The sequence below is a fragment of the Hyperoodon ampullatus genome (genome assembly GCF_949752795.1).
Source record: "Hyperoodon ampullatus genome assembly, chromosome: 18".
NCBI lineage: Eukaryota > Metazoa > Chordata > Mammalia > Artiodactyla > Ziphiidae > Hyperoodon > Hyperoodon ampullatus.
The window spans coordinates 56,532,479-56,557,772 of NC_136931.1; the positions used below are offsets into that span (position 1 = coordinate 56,532,479).

At 55.3% G+C, this 25,294-nt stretch overlaps 1 protein-coding gene across 1 annotated transcript; it reads right to left on the reverse strand.

Moving 5' to 3' along the window:
• Window positions 1-1,894: 1,894 nt before the first annotated feature.
• LRRC4B (leucine rich repeat containing 4B) lies at window positions 1,895-25,033 on the reverse strand (the record flags this gene model as incomplete). Its single annotated transcript, XM_079723048.1, has 2 exons — window positions 1,895-3,727; window positions 24,737-25,033. The coding sequence occupies 2 exons, from the start codon at window positions 25,031-25,033 to the stop codon at window positions 1,895-1,897; spliced, it is 2,130 nt and encodes a 709-aa protein (XP_079579174.1).
• Between the last annotated feature and the right edge of the window lie 261 nt (window positions 25,034-25,294).

The following is a 25,294-nucleotide window of genomic DNA, read 5'->3' on the forward strand; positions in this document are numbered from 1 at the left end:
TGTACGCGGGCCCGTCTGGACCGAGGGGAAAAATGGGGCTGAGGCGAGAGCTACTCCCGGGGGCCCAGCCCTGTGTGTCCACAGCTATGTCTGCCCAGAGCAGTGCCTCATCCTGCTTCCACTGGCCTCTGTCTAGACAGCACGAAACGGCGGCCCTGGGGCGGGGGCCTGGTCCTCTGGAGGCGGCAAGGCTGGTGCCTTGGCCTGCCCCAGCCGTACCAACACCTGCCCAGTGGCCTGGCCGACCGCTGGCATTTGCTCCCACTCGCTGGCTTTTGTCTCTCCGAGGGCTCTGCGTGTGGGCTGCCCTCCTGAGCTGCAGGTAGCCCCCCTCCTCCACCTCCTGGGCCTGGGCTCTGCCTCCTGCTGCTAACAAGAGCGAAGCGCAGCCCCCTCCTCTCGGCTGGCCCCAGCTCGAGCACGCCTCTCCCCCTCCCCCACCCAGCTCACTCCTTGCCCCCCCTTCGACGTGACCCGCTTTCTCCGCGCGGCAGTGTCTTGAATGGGACCCTCTCTGGTTTGGCTCTGAGATGGGATGAATTGCGTCCTCACCTCCACGACCTGTGGATGTGAACTTATTTGGAAATAGGGTCTTTGCAGATGACCAGGATGAGGTTGTACTGGAGAGTAGGGTGGTTCCCAATCCAATATGACTTATAAAGAGGGGAAATTTGGACACAGAGACACACATGCACAGAGGGAAGGTGCTGTGGAGACAAGGGAGAACGCCCTGTGGAGACTGGGGTGACATTGCCACCAGTCAAGGAACATCTGAGGCGACCAGAAGCTGGAAGAGGCAGAGAAGGACCCTCCCCTACAGGTTCTAGTGGGAGCACGGCCCTGCCCACACATTGATCTTGGACTCTAGAACTGAGACACTAAATTTCTGTCGTTCTGAGCCACCCAGTCTGTGGTACCTTGTAACGGCAGCCCCAGGAGATAGGCCCCCTAGGTTTCTGCTGTGAGGTGGGAGGTTGGGGGAGAGGACCCCAGCACATGCCTCAAAAGGGGTGCAGGCAGAATAAACACAAATGCCAGGCATGCTGGGTGACCAAGCCCCTCTCTAGGGCCTCGGAGGTGAAAGGGTGGGGGCCTAAGACCACTCAGAGGTGCCGGCTCTCCCACTGACCTTCCAGACGGGGCCTGGAGTTTTCCATCTTCTCATTCTACTGCCCACCCATGTTCCCTTTCTTTTCTCTCTCCTCCATGCTTTCATAACCAAAAAAAAAATTTTTTTTACTTTTTCCGTGTTTTTTTTTTTTTTTAAAGTAATTACAGAGCAGGTAGTCGTTGACGCAAACCTCCCTTCAGTATCAAAAGAGTCTGTGGGGCAGAAGAGGGCTGGGGGCAACGGTGGGGAGCGGGCTGAGGCCGCCCCGCCCCCGGCTAATGGGGACCAGGGGCCGGGAATGGTCTCCCCCAGGGCAGGGCCAGGGGCTCGGGAGGCTCTGACGACGTGGCTGTCTCTTCAGTTTAGAGGGCGGGGGGTGGGGGTGGGTGGGGACAGGCGTCAAACTGCAAAAAATGAATCGTAAAAGGAGGGCTGTTGGGGATGAGGGGAGAGGACACCCCTGAAAAAAGCTCCTCTCTCCCCCGGAAGGCGGAGGGCCAGGAGCAGTTGGTCGGGAGAGCGAGGAGGAAAAGCGGAGGGTTCCGGCCACTCCCGTCCTGCGTCCCCTCCCGCGGCCGGGGAGGGGGGCGAGGCCGGAACCCCGGGGGGTCCATTCCCGGAGCCCCGCACTGTCCTCGCTGGGGCGAGCTGCCCTGGGATGCGGACGCGGGTGGGAATCCGAGCTGCCTGCCCCGACCTTCCCTGGGCGGGGCTGGGGCTGGGGGGAGGGTCCCGGTCCGGCCCCGCCCCGGGGGGCCCCCCCTGCCCGGCAGGCCGGAGGCTTCAGATCTGCGTCTCTTGCACGTTCTCCTTGGAGCCACTCTTGAAGAGCAGAGGTTCGTGGATGGAGTTGAGGCCGGGCGGACCCTTGCCCCCGCAGCCCCCGCCACCGGGGTTGCTGCTGTAGTGCGCCTTGAAGGCGGCCGCCACGTAGTGGTGGTGGTTGATGTGGTCGCGCTCCAGGGCGGGCAGGGCCAGGTGGCTGTCCCCGCCCACGCCGCCCCCGCCGGCCACAGCGGCGGCGGCGGCCACGGACACGGCGGAGGCGGCGGGCAGCTCGTCCTCCACGTTGATGATCTCCACTGTGCGCGTGGGCCCGTGGTGCTTGTGGAGCTGGTGCTGCTTGCGCAGCTTGTAGAAGGCCACGAGCATCACGGCGGCCATGAACGTGATGGCCACGAAGCAGCCGATGATGATCTTGGTGGTCTTCATGACGTCGTCCAGGTCCTTGAGGGCGTTCTCCGTCACGTCCGTTATGGGCACCGTGAACGCCTTCTCCGTGGGGCGCGAGGAGCGCGGGGCGGGCGCCGTGGTGGACGACGAGGCCGGGCCGGCCGCCTCCCCCGGCCGGCCCCCGCCCCAGACGCCGTCCGTCGTGGGCCCCGGCGGCTCCTTCTCGGTACCCCGCGGCTGCAGGGCCTCCTCTCCGGGCTGCGTTTCCAGGGTCTCCACCGTCACCGTGGTGAAGTAGGTGTAGCCGCCGCTGCCCCCGCCGCCGCCCCCGCCCCCGAGGCCGCCCCCGGCGCCTCCAGCCGCCACGGGGTCCACGGCCGAGACATTGAGCGTGGCCGAGGCGGTGGTGTTGCCGGCCGAGTTCGTCACCATGCAGGTGTACTGGCCCGTGTCCTGCACGGTGACGTTGGTGAAGTTGAGCGTGCCGTCGTGCAGGACGGAGATGCGCACGCGGTAGGAGCCGTGGGTCATGAGGGTGCCGTTGGGCGTCAGCCAGTTGACGGAGGTCATGGACGTGCCCGTGCGGCACTTGAGCTCGGCGGCCATCCCCTCGGTAACGTTGAGGTCCGTGGGCGGCTCCACGATGACGGGCGCGTAGCAGGTGAAGTGCGACTGGTCCAGCTCGCCGATGTAGCGCCCCTTGAGGCCGGCGGGCGCGTGGCAGCGCGCGCAGCACGTCGTGTTGCTGGGCACCGTCTCCTTGAGCCACCAGCTCAGCCAGAGCACGTCGCAGTTGCAGTGCCAGGGGTTGTGGTTCAGGTGGACGCGCTCGAGGCGGTGCAGGGGCGTGAAGAGGTCGTGGGGCAGCGACATCAGGTTGTTGTGGGACAGGTTGAGCTCCTCCAGCGACTTGAGGTCGTCGAAGGCGTTGCGCTCTATGGTGGCCACCTGGGCGTGCATCAGCCACAGCTTGCGCAGGCTGGTCAGGCCCTGGAAGGAGCCCGGGCGGATCAGGTCCAGCCGGTTGCCCGACAGCTCCAGCTCCTCCAGGCGCACCAGGGCCGTCAGGTTGGGGATGTCCTTGAGGTTGCACATGCCCAGGTTGAGGTAGCGCAGGTTCACCAGGCCCTCGAAGGCTGCCTCGGAGATGTACTCCAGCCGCTTGAGCTCGCCCAGGTCGAGGCGGCGCAGCGAGGGCACGCGGTTGAAGGCGTACGACGGGATGCTCTCGATGGGGTTGTTCCGCAGCCAGAGCTCCCGCAGCTTGGACAGGTACTCGAAGGCCTGCGTGGGCACCGTCGTCAGCCGGTTGTCGAACAGCTCCAGGGTGTTGAGGCTGGGCAGCCCATTGAAGGCGCCCACCTCGATCTTGCGCACCAGGTTCTTACTCAGCTGCAGGATCTCCAGGTGCCGCAGGTGCTTGAATGTGTCTGTCCGGATCACCTGGGGTCGGGAAGGGGCGACACCATCAGTGATACTGATACTAATGGCGTCGACCACAGAGGGTTTTTTTTTTTTTTGGTGTATGATTCTTTTATTTCTTGACAAACACACACACATAAATGGATTAAAAAGTAATGTTCATCTAGAAAAATTTACCCCAAAAATGCAAAACAGGTTTCAATGAGCTTAGATTTCCTGTACGGTAGAAGTAATGCATTGTCCGCTTACACGCCCATCCATTTTTCTAACCCAAGCTAAGGGCTGGAAAAAGAAACCTGGAACAGTCCCAAGTGAACACAGAGGGTTTTAAAAAAAATTAATTTTATTAAAGTATAGTTTATTTATTTATTTATCTATTTTTTGGCCGCGCCCTGTGGCTAGCGGGATCTTAGTTCCCCAACCAGGAATCGAACCCGTGTCCCCTGCGGTGGAAGCGCGGACTCCTAACCACTGGACCGCCAGGGGAGTCCCTAAAGTATAGTTGATTTAATGTTAATTTCTAATGTAAAGCAAAGTGATTCAGTTATACATATATGAAAATATATGTACATATTCATATATGAAAAAGAATATATATACACATTCTTTTTCATATTCTTTTCCATGATGGTTTATCACAGGATATTGAATATAGTTCTCTGTGCTATACAGTACGACCTTGTTGTTTATCCATTCTATAGATAATGCTTTGCATCTGCTAATCCCAAACTCCCACTCCAACCCTCCCCCTCCCCCCTCCCCCTTGGCAACCACGCGTCTGTTCTCTATGTCTGTCTTGATCACAGCGTTTTGAGTGCTGGTGAGGGTGCTGAGCCTCCCCGTCTCTCCACCTTTGCTGTAAGACCATGAGCTCACTGTGGAAAGCAGTTTGATGGTTTCTTATAAAGTTAAACAGAGAGTTAGTTACACAGGACCCGGCCATTCTACTCCTGAGTATTTCCCCAAGAGAAATGACAGCAGATATCCATCCAGAGGCCTGTGACGGGTGCTTGCAGCATCTGTGTTCATTACAGACTAAGCCGGAAATGACCCAGTGTCCGGCAGCAGGTGAAGGACCCACGCTCTATGTCTGTAGGATGGAACACTATGGCTCAGCAATGACAGGGAATGAACTTTCCACACAATGACTTGGATGGATCTCACGGGCGTCAGGTTGAGCAAAAGCAGCCAGATGCAAAGGAGCACGTGCTGTAGGACCCTGTCCATTCCACAAGCGTGTGTGTGTGTGTGTGTGTGTGTGTGTGTGTGTGTGTTGGGGCAGGGGGAGGACAGTCTGGGAAGGGGCATGAGAGAACTTTCCGGGCTGATAGAAATGTCCCTAGTTGGGGTGGTGCCTACAAGGGTGAATGTAACTGTCAAAACTCCCCAAACTGGGGACTTCCCTGGCGGTCCAGTGGTTAAGAATCCACCTTCCAATGCAGGGGATGTGGATTCGATCCCTGGTAGGGGAAATAAGATCCCACATGCCGTGGGGAAGATAAGCCCGTGCGCCAACTAAGTCCGCGGCGCATTACAACTAGAGAGAAGCCCGCGTGCCGCGACGAAGAGCCCGCATGCCGCAACTAAGACCTGACGGGGCCAAATAAATAAATATTAAAAAGAAAACAAAACTCCCCCAACTGTACCCATAACATGAGAGGCATTTTATTCTATGTAAATTACACCTCAATCAAAAAGATTAAAAATAGGGAACTCCCTGGCAGTCCAGTAGTTAGGACTCTGCGCTCTCCCTGTGGAGGACCTGGGTTCGATCCCTGGTTGGGGAACTAAAATCCCACAAGCCATGTGGCATGGCCAAAAAAAAAAAAAGATTAAAAATAGTTATGCCAGCAGCTAACATGCATCGGGCACTTCTTGGGTGCCAGACGCTGTTCAAAGTGCTTTAGAGCCAACAACTCAATCCTCCAAACTGTCCTGTGAGATAGGTACTTATTCAATACACACAACTCTGAAATCCACAGAGCTCTGAAAACCACATTTCTCATAACTTTGGCACCAAACCTGATCAGAACTCATGTGAAGCTGTTTAAAGCTTTTATTGATCCCACTCATGTGACTATTCAAAGATTCCACTCTAGAAACATACCCAGATTTGATAAGGGGTGTAAGATCCACTGGGGGTGCTGTAAAAATCTATGCTGTATATTAATACCTTTCTAATATCAGATGCCCAAACTCAACTAGCCTCAAGTGTTTCACATGAGGGATTAAGAATTATCTCCATCTAAGCGGGAGGAGATGGAGGCACAGAGAGGTGCAGTGACTTGCCCAGGGATGCACAGGAGGGGCTGGCAGATCTGGGATTGGACCGAGCTTGTCTGGCTCCGGAGTCACGGCTCTTAATCCCTGAACTTGGCTGCCACCTCTCAGGGCTGAGGCTGATGCACCACAGAAGGGGCAGTGTTGGGCTGGGCATGGAAGGCAGAATCTTACCAGATTCTTCCCACTGATCACTGAGCCAGGTTCACTGAGGCACAGAAGACCATGCAGCCATCAGATAGCGTTTCTGAAGCCTAGTTAACGCCATGGAAACACTTGCATTATAATATTAAGGGGATAATGGTGAACTCTAGGTAGCATACTGTGTGCTTGTCACTTTGTAGAACTAAAAAAAGCAGCTGAGGAATTAGGTATCTGCGTATATGCACCAAGAAAAGACTGCAAGGAAATGCCCTAATCACTTCTTAGTGGTGAACTCCAGCTGATGAGGATTATGGGCAATTTTAACTCAAGTTATTTTTTTCTTTAATGAACAAAAATTACTTTTTTTTTTTTTTTTTTTTTGGCTGTGCTGCACGGCATGTGGGATCCTAGTTCCCCGACGAGGGGTCGAACCCGTGCCCCTGAAGTGGAAGTGCAGAGTTTTAACCACTGGACCGCCAGGGAAGTCCCCCAAATTATTTTTAAGTAGAAAAACACTGTAAAAACTTTAAGAAAAGACTCTACTTGGGAGGCACCCAGCATAAGGAAAATAATATTCCTGGTACGGTTATCATCATAAGACAATAACAGCCACCATTTCTGCCAGCACGATCCAACAGAAATATGACACCAGCTACCTGTTTAATTTTAAATTTCCTAGAGGCTACATTAAAAAAAACCCAAGACAGATGAAACCAATTTTAATAATTGATTAGCCCAATAGGTCCAAAATATTATGGTTTCAACATGTAACCAAGAGGGAAACTTACAAATGAGATATTTTACTCTCTTTTCCCACTAAGTCTTCAGGGGTCCGATGTGTGTTTCACAGTCCACGCCCTCGGCAGCAGGTCCTCCATTTCCCCTCGATACTAGTATATTGTGAGCGTTTTCCCGAATCATGAGTATCCTTCTAAAACCTGACTTCCGTGGCCACCTAGAATCCCCCCCCGGGGCTCCGCCTCCTTTCTGATGTTGAGATGGAATTGACAAGGTCAGTGTTTTATTTTCCTTAACATGCTTCCGCCCCCTCTCATTTCTGGCAGCGAACACGGCTAACCTTTAGAACTGGACGAGGATCACGAGGGCTGGTCGGGGGTCTCTGCAGCCTGCCGGCGGTGTGGCCGATGCGGCCGGGTCTGTGTGCAGTGCGAAGCGGGGGCCGGAGAGCCTTGGCCTGACAGCCCTCGGGCCCTGGAGCCCCAGCTCTGCTGCGTGGGCCGCTGGAGCCTTGGTTTCCTCCTCTGAGGGACCCCGGGAAGAGCCCAGACCCTCGCCTCCCACCGTGTTCTCTTGCTGCCTGCCCATCCCGTGAGGTTCTAAACAACAGCACAGCGAAAAGCTTTCCTGATCAAACTGTCGGGCCCCTTTGCTTTGCTCGACTCTTGAGTTTCCCAAATATAATAACCCGAGAACCCTTCTCACAGGCTGCCTTTTTTTTTTTTTTTTGGCAGTACGCGGGCCTCTCACTGCTGTGGCCTCTTCCATTGCGGGGCAGAGGCTCCGGACGCGCAGGCTCAGCGGCCATGGCTCACGGGCCCAGCCGCTCCGCGGCATGTGGGATCTTCCCGGACCGGGGCACGAACCCGTGTCCCCTGCATCGGCAGGCGGACTCTCAACCACTGCGCCACCAGGGAAGCCCCCAGGCTGCCTTTTATCACTGCCCCGGGGAACGCTGGCAAAGCACCAAGCAGGCCTCTAGTTGCTGTTTCTATTAATAATAGTAGTAATAATAATAATAGTGGTAATAATAATAATAAGAGGATCCAGGCATTACTAATCGCTAGGGAGAGAATGAAGTCTGAAGGTCAGACTTGAGGGTTTGGACGGACAAATTGAGAACAAAGGGATTGCTGGCCCAGGTGTTGGAGTCGCCCCCTTGCCTGGTCTGAGTCACATGTAGTTCCGGGGGCTCCCCAGTTCCCAGCAAACCCATCTGCATGCCCCACCCTGCCCCCGCTCCTCCCGGGGTCCCTGTTCTTAGCGCGGCCCCTCCAGCCTGCCTTCCCAATGGAAAGCGGGCCTGCAGCCTAGAGCCCCCTGCATCGTCCACAGCCTCCCCTTGTTAGGGTTGGTCAGCCAGCATGCCTGCTGGTTCTAATCCTTTTGAATGTTTCATCTTCTTCTCTGTCCCCACGGTCCAGCTCAGGCCTCAAACTGCCTGGCCTCCAGTCTCTCCCCTCAAGTTCATCTCCAGGGCCTTGCCACACCCAGAGCTGGCCCTGCCTCTGCTTTCCTCTAGAGCCCTCTGTGGCTCCCCAGTGCCCTCCAAGGAAATTCAGCCTGCCTTGGAAGCCCCGCTTGGCCTGGCCTGTAGGCTCCCCTCACTTGCAGCCCTCACTCTGGCGACACTTCAGCCAGTATCAGCTCCTTGGAGCTATCTCACAGGCACTCCCCCTTGGCATACACTCTTCCCTCTGCTCAGAATTCCCTTCCCTTTTCATCCACCTCGAAAACCCCTGCTCACTCCCTTGGACCCAGCCCAAACGTCTCACACTCATCCATCCATCGCTTATTTATTGAACGGGGATAAAGGAGTTCTGAAGGGGCAAATGGAGGAGGACCATCCTCTGTGGAAGGGCGTTGTAATGTCAGCCCTGCAGAGCTGTTTCGAGGATGCGAGGTAATCGGTGAGATTCGCTCACCACAAGGCTTGGCACGTGCAGGTGGCATCTGGGCTGCAGTGATGAGTGCCAGGCTCTGGGCTGGGTGTCCCCATCCGTCAGGTCAGCTTGTCCCCACCAGCCCTGCAGGGCAGGTGTGGTTAGCTCACTTTCACAGAAGGAACCACTCAGTGAGGTTACTCGACGAGGGGTTTGAACCTGGGCAGCACACAGGCCAGCGTCGTGCCCCGTTTCAGAGATCAGGAGCCGAGGCTCAGTGAGGTCAGGCGACTCAGCAGGGCTGCTCACCCTCCCCGGGGGGAGTGGGAAGACTGCAGCTGGGAGTCCAGCCCAGGTCTCCCTGATCCTCTGGACAAAGCAACTGAAACGACACCATGTCCATAAGGTGCGTCCTGGCAGAGCCCGAGGCTGCGGCTGCTCCACGTGCTTTGTCCCAGTTGCGATGAGAAGGGGGTGTGTGAAGGGAGATGCAGGGGCACTCCCAAAGCGGGTGGGGTCCCCCTGCCAGTCACTTGAATGATGCACTTGGGAATAAGCAGGACGGGGGTGTTGCTGAGAAGGGAAGTCTGGTTTTATTGAGGATGTGCTGTAGGACTGCTTAAAATAGTGAGTCCCTTTATTTTTAACAGGATTCCAGTCTTTTCTCCCTCCTCCTCTCTGCAGGGTGACTGGGGAGTAGCCTAGTGGGCGGGGGGGTGGAGTCAGGGCCGGGTCCGAATCTCGGCTTTGCTGTTGACCAGCTGTGTGAACTTGGCTGAGTGTCCTGACGTCTCTGAGCCCACTTTCCTCGCAGGTCCTGCAGGGTTATTGTGAGGCTTGGACAAGATAGTGAATGCTTGGGACACGGCAAGCAGGCAATAATACGTATTTTTAAGTTGTTGATGCAGCTGATAATGATCATTAACATTTGTCCTGCCTCTGGGCTTCCAGTTTCTTCCCCAGCCTCTTTCCTCTATATCAGCTGTCAGAATTGTCTAAGATGCAGTTCAGACCCTGCCAAATCCCTGCTCACAGCCCTCCCATGGCTCCCTATGACCCTCAGCCTGGTGTCAGAGGCTCTGCAGGACCTGGCCCACTGGCCTCCCCTCTACTCCAGCCACAGGGAGGTGTATGGGCTTCTATACGCTCACCATGCTCTGCTCAGCCTCTCTGCCTGTGCACCGGCTGTGCCCTCTGCCTGGAATGCCATCTTCCTCCTAGTGCTCTGGGATGTTCCAATTGCTTTCTGCCAGGAGGCTCTCTTTGGCTTCCTGTTCACTGACTCATCACAGGCATTCTCATATATTTATTTATTTATTTTTGGCTGCATGGGGTCTTTGATATGCGGGCTTTTCTCTAGTTGCGGTGAGCAGGTGCTACAGTGCAGGCTCAGTAGTTGTGGCGCACGAGCTTAGTTGCTCCGCAGCATGTGGGATCTTCCCAGACCAGAGCTCGAACCCATGTCTCCTGCATTGGCAGGTGGATTCTTAACCACTGCGCCACCAGGGAAGCCCCACAGGCATTCTCTTATCAGACCCTTATCACACTGGTTCAGTGCATCTGTCTCCTTGTCTAGGCTGTGAGTCTTCATGAGTAGAGACTCCATCTGAATCATTTCTGCATTCCCTGCACTCAGGTCAAGGCCTAGTTTATGGCGGACTTCAGAATGGACAAGGCTCATATTTGGAGAGTACCCACTGTGTGAGTCAATGTGCCTGCATGGCTTTTGGCCTGTGTGACAGCACCCAAAATGTTGAAATCCTCAGTGACAGAACTTGGGAGCTGAAAGAGCACCAGTGTTCTGTTTTTGGTTCTGTTTCCAACTTATTCTTCTTTTGGCCTTAAAGTCCATGTGTCTGATATTATTAAAGACACACCAGCTTTCTTTAGGTTAGTGTTTGCCATCATTTTTGCTTTCATCCTTTCTGTCTTTATGTTTTAGGTATGTCTCTTGGATTTTGTTTTTAATTCAGTCTGAAAATCTCTGTCTTTTGACAGGAAGTTTAGTTTGTTTACATTTATTGTAATTACTAATCTATTTGGAATTATTCTTCCTATGTTTTTTCACGCTTTCTATTTGTCCTGATTTTTTTTTGCAGGCTATTCATTCCCCTTTCCTATGACCTTTTGCAAAGATCGAGTTTCTTATTCCATTTCCCCCATTTACCATCTTAGGATTTATGTATTTTCCCTTCTTTTAGTGGTTAGCCTTAAGATTTAACATGCATACCTAAAGACCAAAACCAATCAACTCCTCCCCTCTTCTTCCAAACAATACAAGGCTGATCCCATCTCTGACTCTGACAAAGTGCTATCCAGGGCAGGTTTCTAATAAGGCAAAAGGGGGGGATCCAGTTTTTGTTAAGTGCCTAGTATTCACTGGACCTTGTGCTAAACACTCTGAGGTCACGATCTCCTTTAATCCTTGTGGGAATCCTGTCACATGGAGATTATCAACCACACGTCCCTGCCTTCCTTCTTCATATTTGATGGTTTACAGCCGAGGGAATGGAGGTTCACTGAGGTAAAGTCATTTGCCCTCAGTCTCACAGCTGCAAAGTAGCAGAACTAGGACTCAAAAGTCGGCTTCTCCTGGATCTAAACACCAGGTGTCCACCACGCCCACCCACCTAAACCAAGAGGGTTGGGCTGTGGGTGGGTTTTGATGTGTTTTTTGAGCTGCAGAGCCTGTTCATTATTCAAACATTACCCATGTGGCGATTTGCACATTTGACAGATATTCTTTGAGTGCCTGCTATGTGTCAAGCATCATGCCGGTTCTGGGGATCCAGCATGGACAAGACAGCCATAGCCAAATTCCCAGAGCCTGACCCTGAGAGGGGAAGAGAAACACTAAACATGTTATTATGCAAGTGATCATTTAAGTGGTAATGGTATAAAGGGATCTGGATCTCGGGAGCTGCCCTGGTTGCAGGGGGAGAGGCAGGCCTGTGGCCCCTTCACAGCACAATTTGAACCCCCTGAGGCCAGATGATCTCAAATCCTCTTTGATGCCGAGGGCCTGCTCACTGACACAGAGTGGGATAGACAAGGTGGGACTGGTTCTCGGAGCAGGCAAATCCCCCTGCCCTCCCAGCCTGACATCTTTGGCCTGATGGGACGCTGACATCCTGTGATGTGGCAGAGGAGCTGGGCCTGGGGTCCTAACTACCCAAGTCACCAAGTCTCCTCCCTCCTTCAGCCCACATTTGCTAAGCCCTCCCCAACCTGTGCGCCCGGCTCTGTGCCGATTGCCAAGGATGCAGACACCAGTCAGGCAACGGAACATGGTCCCATCAATGACCACCTCCCAACCTGACTGGGGCTTCTCCCCGCTCTTTCCATCCTGTAACTTGGCCTATTATTTCGGGGACTTGCCACTTTGGTGGTGGTAGGTAAACGCTACTAACTCTAGCAAAAACCCCGCTGTGTTCTGTTGGGATTTTTAAGAAAATAAGCTGTCAAGAAATCCCTTATTAAAAATTTAACTGTGGTTGGAAAATGATGAAGTGAATTGTTCATCTTAACACTATTAAGATAAATTGCTTATATGGGTTTTGAATGTAATGAACCGATAACAAAAGTTTAGTAAGCTTACTGTTGTTTTTTTTTTTTATCTCGTTGATTATTTTACGTTCATAATTTAAAAGCCTTTTTTTTTTTTTTTTTCTGTACCAGCTGTTTTTATGACAACTCCTCATATTTCTTCCTTCTCTGAGATCAGGGACTTGTGCATCGCTTTTCAGTAGGGATTTCCCTGACCGCCAGGATGTGGCCAGAGCCGGGCAAGCATGGGGGCCAGTGTAGGCCCCCACCTTGCTCACTGAGCACTGCCCCCCTGCCCCAGGCCTAGACTCGGCCTCCTGGGGCCTCAGTCTCCTCTGTAACATGGGGACAGGGGCCCTGAGGACTAAGAGAGAACAAGCATGTACCACGACAACACAGCCCAGCCCAGGGGCAGGGCAGCCACTCGGAATGCAGCACCCTCTCCATCCTCGCCCTTACCCCCTCACCGCCAAAAACAAATCCTAAGTTTGTCCCTGCTAGGAGGTTCCAGGCCATGCCAGGCAGCCCCTCTAACAGGGGAGGGGGGCATCCTAGAGGCTCCATGTCCCACCCCCAGCAGCCATCCTAGGCGAGGGCAGATGGAACCAACCTCAGCCTCCACCATGGGCCGGCCAACCTCAGCCTCCACCATGGGCCGGCCAACCTCAGCCTCCACCATGGGCCGGCCAACCTCAGCCTCCACCATGGGCCGGCCAACCTCAGCCTCCACGATGGGCTGGCCAACCTCAGCTAGAGGAGGCAGGCAGGAAGGGCTCTGGCCAGAGCGCGAGAGGAGAGAGCCTGATCCCCACTGCGCTCAGCTCCCCAAATGACCACTGTGCTCAGACAGGCCTGTCTCATCCCCGGCCCCCAACCCTGCCTGGCCGTCATTGCAGGTTGAGCCCTGCGGCCTGGTGGTTAAAGCTCTGGGGTCAGACAGCCGGAGTCCTGATCCGGACTGCCCTTTACTGCTTCTGTGACTTGGAGCAAATTTCAGACCTCCTGGGGCCACTTCCCCATCTGTACAGTGGGGCTTATAAGATCTACCTCCTAGAATTGGTGAGAGGATGCCCTCAACCCCCAAACCAGGAGCCCAGATGAGTATCTAAACCTGCATGCAGACAATGCAGGGGCGAGCTCTATACCAGAGGGGGGTGCCAGCCGCTAAGTGCACCCCAGCTTTGCCTCAGATGGTGGGTGGGGGGGAGTGGGGAAGTGGGGTTAGGCTCAGGCTCGAGCCACGCCCCCTCCCCCACTCACACCTCCCTCTCCTGTTTGACTGTTTCACTCAGCTCATCTCCATCTAAAACACACCGGCATTTGAATTCCCTGGCGGTCCAGCGGTTAGGGCTCCATGCTTCCACTGCAGGGGGCAGGGGTTCGATCCCTGGTCGGGGAACTAAGATCCCACATGCCATGTGGCACAGCCCAGAACACCAGCATTGGGACTTCCCTGGTGACGCAGCAGTTAAGAACCTGCCTGCCAATACAGGGGACACGGGTTCGAGCCCTGGTCTGGGAAGATCCTACATGCTGCGGAGCAACTAAGCCCGCGTGCCACAACTACTGAAGCCTGCATGCTTAGAGCCTGGGCTCTGCAACAAGAGAAGCCACCACAATGAGAAGCCTGTGCACCACAACAAAGAGTAGCCCCCGCTCACCGCAACTAGAGAAAGCCCGTGCGCAGCAACGAAGACCCAACGCAGCCAAAAATAAATAACAAAACAAACAAACACTGGCATTGTGCTGTGCACCTCCTGCACTGTCTCTGTTTCCACCCAGCTTCACCAGAACAGGGACGTGAATCTGTCCTGCTCACTGTGCCTACAGCAGTGCCTGGCACAGAGTAGGTGCTTAATAAATGAATCAGGTATGTGAACTGGGTGATGGACTAGCCAGGGCCGGTCAGACACGGGAGGGACGGGCAGTGTAGGGAGAGGGACACATGAGTCTCAGCCTCCTCTCAGTCGGAGCCTGTTTCCAGGTGGAGACTTCATGGCAGCATCTTGAGGATCACACCTGTGCCCGGTGTGGGCAAGCACAGGTGACTTTTGGCTATTCAGGGACAGCCTGTTTTCCGAGGGGAGGGAAGGGTGTCTGAGCCCAGCAGGGGGCATCCCTGAGTAAGGTGTGGCTGGGACACCCAGTTTGAGAAGGGTCTTCTCTTGGGGGAACAAGGGCCGTTTTAAAGCCCAGGAATGACGTGATGACTCTGGCTGAGGGTGGGGGAACAGACTGTGGCCAGGTGGCCGGGAGGAAGCTGGGGGAGTGTCCTGATGGGCAAGGTCAGGCCAGAGCAGGGACTCCGGAGATGGAGTCAGGACTCGATTACAGTTCTGTCATCAGTTTGCCAGGGTGGAGAGCCCAGTAGCTATGAATTAGGAAGCATCAGGAATGGCACTGAAGAACCCAAGGCAATCTACAGATTCGATGCAATCGATATCAAATTACCAACGGCATTTTTCACAGAACTAGAACAAAAAATTTAAAAATTCGTATGGAACACAAATCACCCTGAATACCCAAAGTGATCCTGAGAAAGAAAAACGGAGCTGGAGGAATCAGACTCCCTGACTTCGGACTATACTACAAAGCTATAGTAATCAAAACAGTATGGTACTGGCACAAAAACAGAAATACAGATCAAGGGAATGGTGCTGAAGAAATCCAGTCTTGCAGCCTGCCTGCCTGGGCTAAGTCCCAATTCCACCGACTGTGGCCTCTTGCACCAGAGTCTTATTCCTGCACCTCAGTTTCCTTATCTGTACAATGGCGATAAGAACAGGCCCTGTTCACAGGGTCGCCATGGGAAGGGCTTGGAGCAGTGCTGGGGCTGCATGAATTGTCTCCCACTTTCCACCTCTGAGGCCCTCAGTCTGCTCAACTGACAAGTCGGGGTGAGATCTGGGCCTGTGGTGAGGTTCAGAGGCCACATGGCTCAGCAAGACGGCAAGCCATTCTCTGATTCATTAACTTAACAGTTGTATTTGGGGACCTACAGTCCATCAGGCTCTGTGCTGAGTGCTGGGGCCAGTGGCGACCACAAGTGTGACCAATAGATTTGGGCACCAGAGGGACCCGTGGGCCTGACTGGACCGGGGGCTCAGAGAAGGTGCCTCTGAGGCCAAGACATTTCTCTGACTTAAGAAAGATGACAGTGACCAACCCTGATGATGGTCTCACTATCAACACTAGCTGGACCTCTCAGGAGCTGACCGCTCACCAGCCCCTCTTCCCTCATCTGAGCTGCTGAGACCACTGAGTCCCCAGGGCCCCCAAGACCACCCGGCATGCAGTGGTTCTCATTACATGCTGGTCCAAAGGTTAAAGACATGGAATTTCTCGGTGGCTCTAAGACGGAAGGACTGTTATCCCCATTTTACTGATGACAAAACTGAGGCCCCGATGAGTTCCATAATGTCCTCGAGGAGTTGTGATTCAAACCCCAATGGTTCCTTACAATCTTAAGTGCTGGTGTTACCTAGGTGAGTGGGAAACTGGAAGAGTATTCCAGAAAGAGGAAACACCATGTGTGAAGGTGCTGAGCTAGGAGGGAGTGGAAAGGGCCAGTGTGATGCCCGGGATGCAGGAGGCTGGAGGGGGGCGGGGGCTGCGTCCTGAAGGACCCTGCCTTCATCAGGGTAGGTACCAGAGGGAACACCTCAGGGTCTGATGTTCAGAGAAGTGGACCAGCTCTCTGGCATCGGACTTGCCCCGTGAGGTGTGAGGCAGGAAGCGTGTACCACCCTTTCCTGAGCTGCTCACCAACAGAGTCCGGGGCAGCCTTGGTGCTACCCCCAACCTGCCCCAGCCCGAGGCAGGCAGGCCACTCTCATGGAATAACTGGGGGAGGGGCTCCACCCACATCTCCTCCTGCTCGAAGAAACTAAATCTAAAACCAGGCAGATGGTCTTCCCTGGTGGCGCAGTGGTTGAGAGTCCGCCTGCCGATGCAGGGGACACGGGTTCGTGCCCCGGTCTGGGAAGATCCCCCATGCCGCAGAGCGGCTGGGCCTGTGAGCCATGGCCGCTGAGCCTGCGCATCCAGAGCCTGTGCTCCGCAACGGGAGAGGCCACAACAGTGAGAGGCCCGCGTACCGCAAAAAACAAAACAAAACAAACAAACAAACAAAAAAAACAGGCAGAGTGAGAGCCCCAAACTGGAGTCGATCTAAATGCCCATCAATAGAAATGCGTAAAGGAACTGAGGTATCTGCATCAGATAGAATGTGATCTAACGATACAAAAAGAAAAGGGGAAAAGCCACAGCCACAGGAAACACCAAGGATGCGTCTCAGCAGCTGTGCTGAGCCAAGGAAGCCGGACATGCAGGAGTGTAGGCGCCTGATTCCCTTGGCCTGGAGTGAGGACTCTGGGGAGGGCTGTCTCTGGGGAGAAGGGGGAGGAAATGACGGGAGAGCACAGGGGCTTCAGGGGCTCTTTATATTCCATTTCTTGCCCTGGTGGCACTGACGTGGCCCTTCTCTTTCTGATGACCTTTTGAGCTGGACATTCACGTCCGTGTTCTTCTTATGTGTGTGTTACACGTGATAATAAAAATAAGTCAGGAAGAAACAGACAAGGCATCTGGAGTCCCATTTGACAGGTGTGGAAACTGAGTGCCAGAGGGGGCGACGCGATGACCCTGCGATGATCCAGGGTTCTGGGGGTGCTTCCAGGGGAAGGAAGGAGGAAACCAGAGTCAGGATGGAAGCTGGACAGGTTGAATTAGGCATCCAGTCCTGGGGGGCCTGGGTGTGGCCTCTGAGGCTGGCTGCTCCTTTCTGCCCAGGTGACCCGAGTGTCCCACGGGCCTGCAGGTGGGGCTGCCCTTGCTGACCTCTGGAGAGGACAATGCCGCACCCCTCGGTCCACCATTCCCTTCCTTCAAGGGCTCTGGCTGGGAAAAGTCCATCTGGTCAAAAACTCCCTGTATTTCCTGATGCTGGTGGGATGGGCCACCCGGAAAATCGCAAACTAGCATGTAACTGAAAAGCCAGTTCTGGTGTTTGCCTTGGTCATGCAGTACGGTGGGTTCTTCTTTGCAACAGATTGACTTTCCTGAAGCTGAACCCTGGCTGGCAGGGCCCTGCCCCTCCACGGAGGCTCCTGGGGCCCAGGGCAAGCCACCGGGGTCACTGCCATCTGGGTGACCTTGGACAAGCAGGTGAACAAGCCACCTCTGTTTCCACATCCGTCAAGTGGGAACAATCCCACCATCAAGGAAACAAACGAGTCAGGGCAAATCCTCCACAAACTGTAGTTTCTCCTCCCTTCTCCAGGGAAAGGTGAGCAAATCCCAGTGTCGACTTTTTTCTTCGGCTCGTGTAACATTTTGTACTTGTTATTTTTAAGTTTAACTTTTCCTGATTACAAAAAGTATTAAATGCCCTCACTGAAGAAAATTTAGGGAATAAAGAAAACATAAAGAAGAAATTAAGGGAATTCCTTGGCGTTCCAGTGGTTAAGACTTGGTACTTTCACTGCCATGGGCCCGGGGTTCAATCCCTGGTCGGGGAACTAAGATCCCACAAGCCCGGCGGTGCGGCCAAGGGGAAAAAAAAAGGCACTGTGAAAGTGTCTGGGCGGCCCCTGAATTTTGTTTTAAATTAAATTTTAAAGACACATTGGACATACTCCTCGCAGCCTTTGAAAAGCTCAGTTTGACCTTCTAAGCAGTCCCCTGTGTCCTTCAGTAGTCTTCGAAACTCCATTTTGAATCGCTGCACGATATCCTGTCGTAAGAATGTGCAGTGATTCGCTGAACCAGCGCCCCAGTCGTCAGGAACTGAGACTGCTTCTACGTTTTGGCTGTTGTGCCATCCAGCATTCAACACAACTCTCTGAGCACCTCTGAGGATCTCAGGATGGGTTGATCTGTTTCTTAGGATGGAAGCATATTTCCTTGTCAAGTGACTCTGCACGCCTTGCCCACAGGACCTCATGGTAGACCCCTGGAGGGACCAGGGAAGCCCCCTAAAGGCCTGGGTGGGTCAGCATACTTTGTGAGGTTAAGTACATCATGTCTTCTGACCCAGCAACGCCCCCGGTGTACATTCCAAAGACATTATCATGCCGCAGCCCCCAAAGGGTTCCTAAAGGGGGCTTTGTGGTGGGTGCAGCTCGAAGCTTCCTGGGGGTGGGTGGGGCGGGAAGGGGGGGACGCCCATCAAGGAAATTCTGCAGCAGTTAAAGCCCCCGAGTACACACACGCACACACAGGGCGACGTGCATGGCTCTTAACAACCCAGGCCAAGTGAAAACAGTGAGACAAAGAAAGCCATCTACAACGCACCTTCATTTACATAAATTAAAAATACATGCACACAAAGCAACAATAAGCACTTTGCAAGAAAACACACAAGCAGAAAGATCCAGAGTAAACACACGAGGATGGTCGGCTCTGGGGGAGGGCAGGGGGGCAGAGTCGGGGCAAGGAGACGAGGCTGTGACCTGTGACCGAGGAAGGGGGCCCAGGGAGGACCCCTGCCTGCCTGAGGAGGGGGGAGCTGGCTGAGCCCAGCCCAGCGGCACAGCGTCTATGTGGACCCAGAGTGCACAGGGAAACAGAGGTGTCCCTGGGCCCACCCAGTACTGGCAGGTGCCTGGCTTGAGTGGCAACAGGGCTGCAGGGCAGAGGGAAGGCGAGTCCCCAGGGCTTTGCCTAGAAGGCATCTCTGTAGGCTCAGCCCCCGTCCCCGTGGCCGCTTGTCCACGTGTGCTTGGAGTCCCCGTGCTCCCTGCGTGGTCCTCGCCATCGCTGGACCGCAGGCCAGGGGTGAGTGGGAACAGGCGATGGGAGCCTCAGGGCTGCCCCAGTTCTCAGGGCGGGCACTGCAGGATTCACCCCCTGCTCCCGCTCACGGAGGGTCCCCAGGTCTCTGCCAGGTCCCCTGGGGCTGGCCTTCCATTCTCAAATAACTGCTGATCACCTACTGTGCGCCAGACTCCGGTCTGGGTGCTGGGGATGACACAGGGAGCAGGGAGAAGTCCCCGCCCTCATGGAGGTGACCATCTGGGCAGGAGCCAGATGACAAGCAGGTGACCATGGACATGGGGGGACTCTCGAATCTCCACAACTCAGGCCACCTCTGTGGAGCTTTGGTGCCAGGCCTCGTGTGCGTGCACCTTGGGGGGGTCACAGCCTCCGACCTCACAATCCCACTTCTAGGAATTTATCCCAAGGACAGAATCAAGAATAGTACAAAGAACAAGAACTGAGGATGTTCACTGCAGTGTTGTTTACATCAGTGAAAACACTGGGTGGTGCAGTGGTTAAGAATCTGCCTGCCAATGCAGGGGACACGGGTTCGAGCCCTGGTCCGGGAAGATCCCACATGCCGCAGAGCAGCTAAGCCCGTGTGCCACAACGTGCGCCTGCGCTCTAGAGCCCGCGAGCCACAACTACTGAGCCCACGTGACACAACTACTGAAGCCCATACCCCTAGAGCCTGTGCTCTGCAACAAGAGAAGCCACCGCAATGAGAAGCCTGTGCACCGCAACGAGGAGTGGCCCCCACTCGCCGCAACTAGAGAAAGCCTGTGAGCAGCAAAGAAGACCCAAAAATAAATAAACAAATTTATAAAATAAAATAAAACACTGGAAATAAGACGGGACTAGTTAATTAACTGGACGCTCATGCATCGGAATCCAATGCAGTCATTAAAATCCACATAATAGACAAGTATCAGAATCAGGGAGAAAGATATTCATGGTTGAACTCCTAGGTGTCAAAAGCCAGTTGCCAGCCAGTAAGAAATGGGGTGATTCCATTTTTTCTTGTTTTTTTTTTTTAAAAAGCAAAATATCCATTTAGAGACCCAACCCTGTCATGCACACAGAGGTGTGCATGCAGAGTCTCTGAACAAAAAGACACCAAATGTTAATGGGAGTTACCTGTGGTTGTCAGATTACACTTGGCTTTTGTCCCTGTGTTCTTACTTAGGTATCCTTTCTAGTTTTTCTAAATTAATTTGTACTCATTCTATAATAAATCATTTTAAACCACATTTACATAGGCACAGAAAAGAGCCAGGAAGGTTTTAAAACAAAATGTAAACAGTAGTTATGTATATCTAAGTAGTGGGACCAGGGGTGAGTTTTTTCATTTCTTATCTGGATAATTAAAAAGTTATTTGGTGAAACTGCTCTAATGGTGGCCCCACCCCTCCCGCCATCAGCGAGGTGTCCACCGAGGGAGGAAGATTCCACTGAACATTTTGAATTGTTCACTTTTGCAGACTGGACACTCCCTGGCTTCAGGGAATGTGCAGTCTTCGGGATGGGGTGGGGTCGGAGGCCTTCAGAGCAGGGGCTTCAAGGATACCCAGGGGAGAGAAGCGAAAGTGTTAGCGTTTCAAGACACGCTTGCCATCCTTTAACGTGGCCTTTTTTTTTTTTTTTTTTTTTTTGCGATATGCGGGCCTCTCACAGTTGTGGCCTCTCCCGTTGCGGAGCACAGGCTCCGGACGCGCAGGCTCAGCGGCCGTGGCTCACGGGCCCAGCCGCTCCGCGGCATGTGGGATCTTCCCGGACCGGGGCACGAACCCGTGTCTCCTGCATCGGCAGGCGGACTCTCAACCACTGCGCCACTAGGGAAGCCCATAACATGGCCATTTTTGTGCAACTTTATAATGTACACGATCCATGGATGCTGTAGACCTTTGCATGCCTTTAGTAATAAAATTCATATATGTATATTCTGACAGGGATGTGGGTCACATCGTTTGGAGACCAGTGGCCTGGGAGATGGGGTGAGAGACACACGAGCAGACAGGTCCAACCAAGGGGTCCACTCAGACCTACAGAGTCATCCTCTCTTCTTCTTTTCTCATATCCACTTTGCTGGAAAATCCTCGGTCTCCACCTTCAAAACAGACCCAGGGGCTTCCCTGGTGCTGCAGTGGTTAAGAATCCGCCTGCCAGTGCAGGAGAAACAGATTCGAGCCATGGTCAGGGAAGATCCTACGTGCCGCGGAGCAACTAAGCCTGTGCACCACAACTACTGAGCCTGCATGCCACAACTACTGAAGCCCGCATGCCTAGAGCCCGTGCTCCACAAGAGAGGCCCCCTCACCGCAATGAAGAGTAGCCACCCCTCATCGCAACTAGAGAAAGCCCGTGCACAGCAACAAAGACCCAACGCAGCCAAAAACCCAACCAACGAACCAACCAAACAAACAAAAAACACCACCAAAAAACAGACCCAGAATCTGTCTGCTCCCCACACCTCCACCGCAACTGGTCTGGGCCAACCTGGGGCCGCCAGTCTCTCTCTCTCGTGAACTCTGCACCAGCCTCCGAACAGGCCTCTCTGCCATCACCCTTGCCCCTACAGTCCCCACACCTTGGCCAGAGAGAGACCCAAGTCAGAGCCCATCTGACCTCTGCTCAGAGCCTCCCCTGGCTCCTGTCTCATGCAGAGAAGAGCCCAAGTCCTCACCGTGACCATGAGGCCCCTTTGTCCCATCTCTGTCCTCACCCCCCGCCCTCTCCCCATAGTTCACTCCAGCCACACCAGGCTCGTGGCTTTTCCTCCTACACACCAGGCAGGCTCTACCCCAGGGCCTTTGCACCTGCTGCCCCCTGCCTGGAATGCCCCACAAGGCTCCCACCATCACCTCCTCCAAACTTTTGTTCAGATGTCACCTTCTCCATGAGGCCACCCTGACCTCTGTGTCTTTTTTTTTTTTTTTTTTTTGGTGGATCCGCGTAGCTTGCGGGATCTTACTTCCCCGACCAGGGATTGAACCCGGGCCCCTGGCAGTGAGAGCACCGGGTCCTAACCACTGGACCACCAGGGAATTCCCAGAGAACCACTGTTTTAAAGGCATTTGGTCAATCCCCTGTCCCGATGCAGGCCTCTCCTATCCCAGCCCATGGAGCCAGGAGAGGAGGGCTCAGAGCTAAACTTCCTCTCCCCCACTGCACATCCTGGTCTGGCCCTGGGGAAGAGGAAGGGATCAGGGCCCCCATCTGACTGTCCTGGACAGCCTGGGGACCAGAGTCCCCCTCTGTGGGGGCAGAGAGGGGACCTCTTAGGGGGTCAATGCCAAGGGGACTGCCAAAGGCAAGGCTGTCCCTTCCTGGGTGGCCGTGGGGCAAGGACCACTGAAGCTGGAGTTGCGTCACTCACCACACCCCTGCCCCTGCGGGACTGTGTCCCCGGGCTCCAGGCCCACCTCGCCAGCTGCCTCCACCTGGAGGCTACCTTTCCTGCTCGGGTGGTTTGAGTCAAGCTGCAGTCTCAGCTGCTCTGTTCATGCCTCCCTTCAGGGGGCGACACCCTCCCTTCATTCTCACCATACACCTGCCCCCTTGTTGCCGGTACTCCATCCGTCCTCTGTGTATTCGTGTGACAGTCCACAGATGCTGCTAGGACCAGCTCTGGGCAAAGCCCTTCCCGGCCCCTGAGTGGCTTACATTCTAGAAGGGAAGAGGCAGTCAACCAATAAACAGGATGGCACGCCAGGCTGGGATAACCGGGAAATGGGAGCCGGAAGCGGGGAGGTTAGAGCATCAGGGATCGCGGCTGCGCCGAGGAGCCGCTGAGTTCACAGCGCCAGCAGGACCCCTTTGGAGGACCTGGGCCGTTTTCTCGTTGGGGGGCTCAATGAACAATTCAGTCCCACCAACAGCTGCTCAGTGCCCGGCCCGCGCCCCAGTCCAGTGCAGGGCACTGGCTGACAAGTGACAGCGACCAAGCGACACCGGTGCCACAGCTCCGCCACCTCCTAACGGCATACATTCAACCCATCCTCCCAGGGGCCACCACACAAGCCTGATGGTGCCCTCTGCCTAAAGCCCTCCAGAGCCCACTGGACTCTGTGGAGTGAAGTCCAGCCTCTTCTGTGATAACCAGTCGCCCTCCCAGCCCTGAGGGGCTGCTCAGACGATCCCTCTGCCTGAGTACGCCTCTCTTGGGTCCTGGGGTCCGGCAGGCAAACCTCCCCTCACCACCTTCCTCTCCGGGCCCAAAGCGCCCCAGCATCCCCGTCCTTCCCCTAACGCTTTGGTCCGTTCAGTGTCTCTTGCTTGTCTTACACACGGGAGGCCGCAGTCTAGGCACTCGGGACACATCAGTGAGCAAAACTGACAGCCACACGCGCCCTCCCTGATCCCGCATTCCAGACCTCTGTCTAGAAGTAAACAGAGGCATTGTGTTAAGTGCTAAGGGCCGTGGGGCCGGAACTGGATGGGGGAAGGGGGTGGTGGCTGCAGGAGGAGGGGTTGCTGGCTGCAGCTTTAAAGACATGGAGGTCAGGGGAATTCCCTGGTGGTCCAGCGGTTAGCGCTTTCACTGTGGTGGCCCGGGCTCGGGCTCAAAAAAAAGAAACAGTGCTTCTCAACTGGGGGTGGGGGTGGGGAAATTCCCTCCCTCCCCAGGGAATATCTGGCAACATCTGGAGACACATTTGGAACTGGGGGGCGGGATGCTACTGGCCTCTAGTAGCCGGGGATGCTGCTCCATATGCTACAGTGCACAGGATGCCCGCCCCCCTACCCCACTGAGGATGATCCAGCCCCAAAGTCAATAAAGCAGAGCGGGGGAGACCCTGCTTCAAAGTAGCACAGCTCTGACCCCAAAGCATCACTTATGGCCCCTTTTTTTTTTTTTTTTTGCGGTACGCAGGCCTCTCACTGTTGTGGCCTCTCCCGTTGCGGAGCACAGGCTCCGGACGCGCAGGCTCAGCGGCCATGGCTCACGGGCCCAGCCGCTCCGCGGCATGTGGGATCTTCCCGGACCAGGGCATGAACCCGCGTCCCCTGCATCGGCAGGCGGACTCTCAACCACTGCGCCACCAGGGAAGCCCACGGCCCATCTTAACGACAATTATAACCGGATGGCAACTGCCCCGTCCGAGTGCCAGCCAGGTACTGGGGAGCACTGGGCTCTCACACCGACTCCGGGAAGTGGGGATGTGAGCCCCGTACCACACAGCAAATGAGCGCTCGCCCGGGGCCAGAGCCCCTTGACAAGTGTGACACCCATCAGCCCTCGCACCAGCCCCTTGGGGCAGGGATCGTATTATCGCCATTTTCCAGGTGAAGAAACCCAGGGGCAGAGTCGTGTGCCCAACGCCACGCGGCAGGTGCGGTGGTGCAGGTGGCACGGGGGCCTCAGGGAAGGGTCACTCCCAGCACGACCTGTGGCTCCGGGGCCAGGCTGAGGGCTCACCTGTGCCATGCTGTGGGAGGAGGACAGATGGTCCTGCCCTGGGGCCCAGTGTGCTGGTACAGACGCAGGGAGCCTTGCGCCAAGCAAACCCAGAGAGCCTCGGCTCAAGTGACTAGGATGCAAACAGCATCTCATAAGTGCCCAGGGTATGGGCGTGAAGAGCTGGTGGGGACACCCAGCAGGCTTTGTCAGCTCAGGGAGGAGGCGCTGGCCACCACCTGGGCCCCTCCCCCACCCTCCCGGGCTGCCAGCCCGGCTCACCTGGATGCCATTCTCCTGCAGGTTCAGGTACCGCGTGTTGACGGGGATGCTGGCCGGGACCTCGGCCAGCTCCCTCCTTGTGCAGATCACCCGGCTGGCCTGGTTGCTGCAGGAGCAGGCCGCGGGGCAGGAGGTGGCCGGCGGGGAGCCCCCTCCGGCGGCAGATGTCACGGCCATGCCGCCCCCGCCGGCCCCCAGGGGTGGGGAGAAGAGCCAGAGGAAGAGCAGGGCCCCATGGGGCCAGGACATCCTACTGGGCGGCAGTGGGGGGCACGGGGAGCCGCGGGCACGCGCCATCCTCAATGTTCATGCTCCGCCTGGGCGCCGGGGGGCTGTCAGGGAGAGAGAGGGAGAGGCTCAGTGAGGGACAGGGACCCCCCGAGTGGCCCAGCTCCTCCCCGACATCCAGGCCATTCTCTGCCGCTGCTGCCACCACCATCACCTCCCTGCCCAGGCTCAGGACCCAAGGGGGCAAGACTCCTGCAGACCCCCTGTGGGGGGAGAGGCCATCCCGGATGATGAGGGCCCAGCAGGGCAGGACGAGGGGGACAGAGAGGA